General features: G+C 42.7%; 2 protein-coding genes across 2 annotated transcripts in view; one reads left to right on the top strand and one right to left on the bottom strand.

Moving 5' to 3' along the window:
* LOC138052024 (large ribosomal subunit protein bL20-like) overlaps nt 1–2,500 on the top strand; it is a 596,113-nt gene that overhangs the window by 564,642 nt on the left and 28,971 nt on the right. The window lies entirely within an intron of this gene.
* The window catches only part of LOC138052019 (coiled-coil domain-containing protein 63-like), an 18,487-nt gene continuing 17,996 nt past the window's right edge, over nt 2,010–2,500 (bottom strand). The window contains exon 16 of the mRNA XM_068898370.1: nt 2,010–2,347. Within this exon, the coding sequence (XP_068754471.1) occupies nt 2,252–2,347 (96 nt within the window). The 3' untranslated portion in view covers nt 2,010–2,251. The remainder of the gene's footprint in view (nt 2,348–2,500) is intronic.

Raw genomic sequence — 2,500 nt, 5'->3', positions numbered from 1 at the left:
TGAAAACCGGTGAGACTAACATGCTTCCCGAGCCTAGAGGCAATTCGCCAGTATCAAGGGAAGACCAATAAATTACCTGAAGGACTGGAGAGATGACATTACTAGATACGTTAAGTACATAGAGTGGGATTTGGTCGGGGCCAGAGGCCTTTGAGAGGTTAAGATTTTGAAGCAGGTTGGAAATGCCTGAGACACTATAATATTGCCCATTGGAGCAAAAGGGAAAGGCATCAATTTCTGGCATGTCATCTACATTTTCTTTAGTGAAGACAGAATGAAAGAATTCGTTGAGAATACTGGCCTTGTCAAAGTTTGCACTACAGTGCCTTCCCTGGGCGTGGAGTGTTGGTATACCTACGCTAACCATACGTATACACCTGAGTCTCGATTTGAGTTGAAAGACTTAATTATCTTCATTGGAAGGTGCTTTTTTGCATTCCTCATCATCATTTCTTTAAAAGCAACCCACATTTGTTCGACCAACGATATGTCTATGATAATGGTAGAGAGGAAATTCTCACATTCGCTTGCAAGATCATGAAGAGAGTTTGCAGGCTTAAAGGTCCTTAAAGGCAAACACTTCCAGTGGTTTGGACTTATTTATGTAAGCTCTATGAAGTAGTTTAGTAGTTACTATGTCATGAGCCGTCTATTCAGTTCACCATAGAACGTGAGACTAATAGATGCTTATAAGCTAACGTAGGGACCGGGTTAGGGACCGGTGTTTACCGAAAACCCAGACTGACAAATCACATCTCGGTTTTGATTCTCGCTATCCTGAAAGTCCGCAGCTGTACAAAATTGCTCTCGAGGGCTGAGTGTTTGCATCTTCCTGTGGTTCTAAGGTCAGGGAGCAAGAATATGTTCACGGCGTTTTAAAGGTTAATGGCTACTCAAAGACTTTCTTGCTGAACAGTATCGTAGCACTTCGTGGGACAAGAATTTCGCCATCACTCCGTTCATTCAAAGGGTTATAGTACCTATCAAGAGGATCTTGAGTAGCCGCAATGTGAAACTTCACCCAAAACGTTTCCAAACGCCGACTCATATTTTCAAACTTAAGGATCCCATACTGGAGGAACAACGAATTGACGTCGTTTATTCTTATTCCGTGCAGTATGTGACTGTGATCGTATAACTAAAGTACATCGATCGCACAGACAGCGTCAGTTTGGTACAATTTGAAAGGGCATCAAAAGGTCGGTTTTTCGTTGCAAAATGGAAAACTACTTTGTCAGACGATGCTTGCTAAACTAACCACACAATTGCGCGGGGGTAATTATAGAACTTGGCACGCTTGGCACACCAATGCCGCCCACGCTTTTCGACCTCGTTCCCAGGGTGTCTCTCTTTTTCCCTTCCTTGGAGCTCCAAGGTAAGAAGAGAGACCCAAGAAACGAGGTTGCACGCTTCTTTGAACTTTGATGTTGGCCGCCTTTCACTTGAAACTAGGCTCGATTGCCAGCCGCTGTTTCAGGAAATGGGCCAGCGCTCACTTCCGAAACCAGGGGAGGATACCCGAACTCGAGTGAGCGGCGGAAATAGAGCCTAACCAGAAACCTACTTGTATCTTCTTTAAAGAAAAGGACGCTACTTTACTAATACTATTATTAGGCGCACTCTTAGCAAATTGGTAGATATAAACGGAGATATCTTTGGATCACCCCTGATTAAGACAATAGACAGGAGTGTGGAAACGATGGATTTTAAGCTTCATTCAAATTTCCTCAAACCATGCAGAGAAGGATCGAATTATATTTGATCGTCAACCTTGGCTGCAATGTGAACTGTAACTGAAGCCAATTCATTCAATGCGTACAATGATGACTTGCCTTAACGCAATAATTTCCCACAAACGCTACTTGCTATTAATGAACAGTGATCAGGCTTGTTTGCCAAACGGCAGGCCATCATGTGCTTGATGACTTGGAGGTAAAATGGTAAACCACAGAGTTGTAATATTTGGATGAGATGGGATGATTTATGTGACCATTAAATATTGCTACCAGTAATTGTTGAAGTTAATTTATTTACAAGCCATGAATATTCGGTTGTTACAAGACAAATTTAAGCCATACAACGCTGCAGAACTGAGCCTTGACTGAGCCTTAGCGTGCTCCTACAAAGAACAACGATTGCGATTCAAGGGAATTAGGAAGCAGCTTTTGCTGTTCTGATATCACTTCGTCGACATAAATGGATTTGTCGAGACTCATTGGGCCAACAGTCACACCCCGGCAGACGCAGCGAATCATTTTGCTCCTTTCTTTTTCTTGGCGGGAGATTTCTCGGAACTTGCTGATCCCGGATGTTGCGACTTCTTGGGATGGGCTTCACGCTTGGAAATCTGGGGAGACAAATAAGGTACTACTTAATCACCTCTTCCCACAAGCATGTGCGAAAAAATCATAACAAGGACATAAGCACAGAACCTTTGAACGTTTCAAAAATGCTACAAGTCTACAAACTGGATACTATTATACATTGTAAGTCTTATCTT

Source organism: Montipora capricornis, chromosome 6 (assembly GCF_036669925.1).
Source record: "Montipora capricornis isolate CH-2021 chromosome 6, ASM3666992v2, whole genome shotgun sequence".
Taxonomy (NCBI): Eukaryota; Metazoa; Cnidaria; class Anthozoa; order Scleractinia; family Acroporidae; genus Montipora; species Montipora capricornis.
This window is presented reverse-complemented; position numbering and strand designations above follow the sequence as displayed.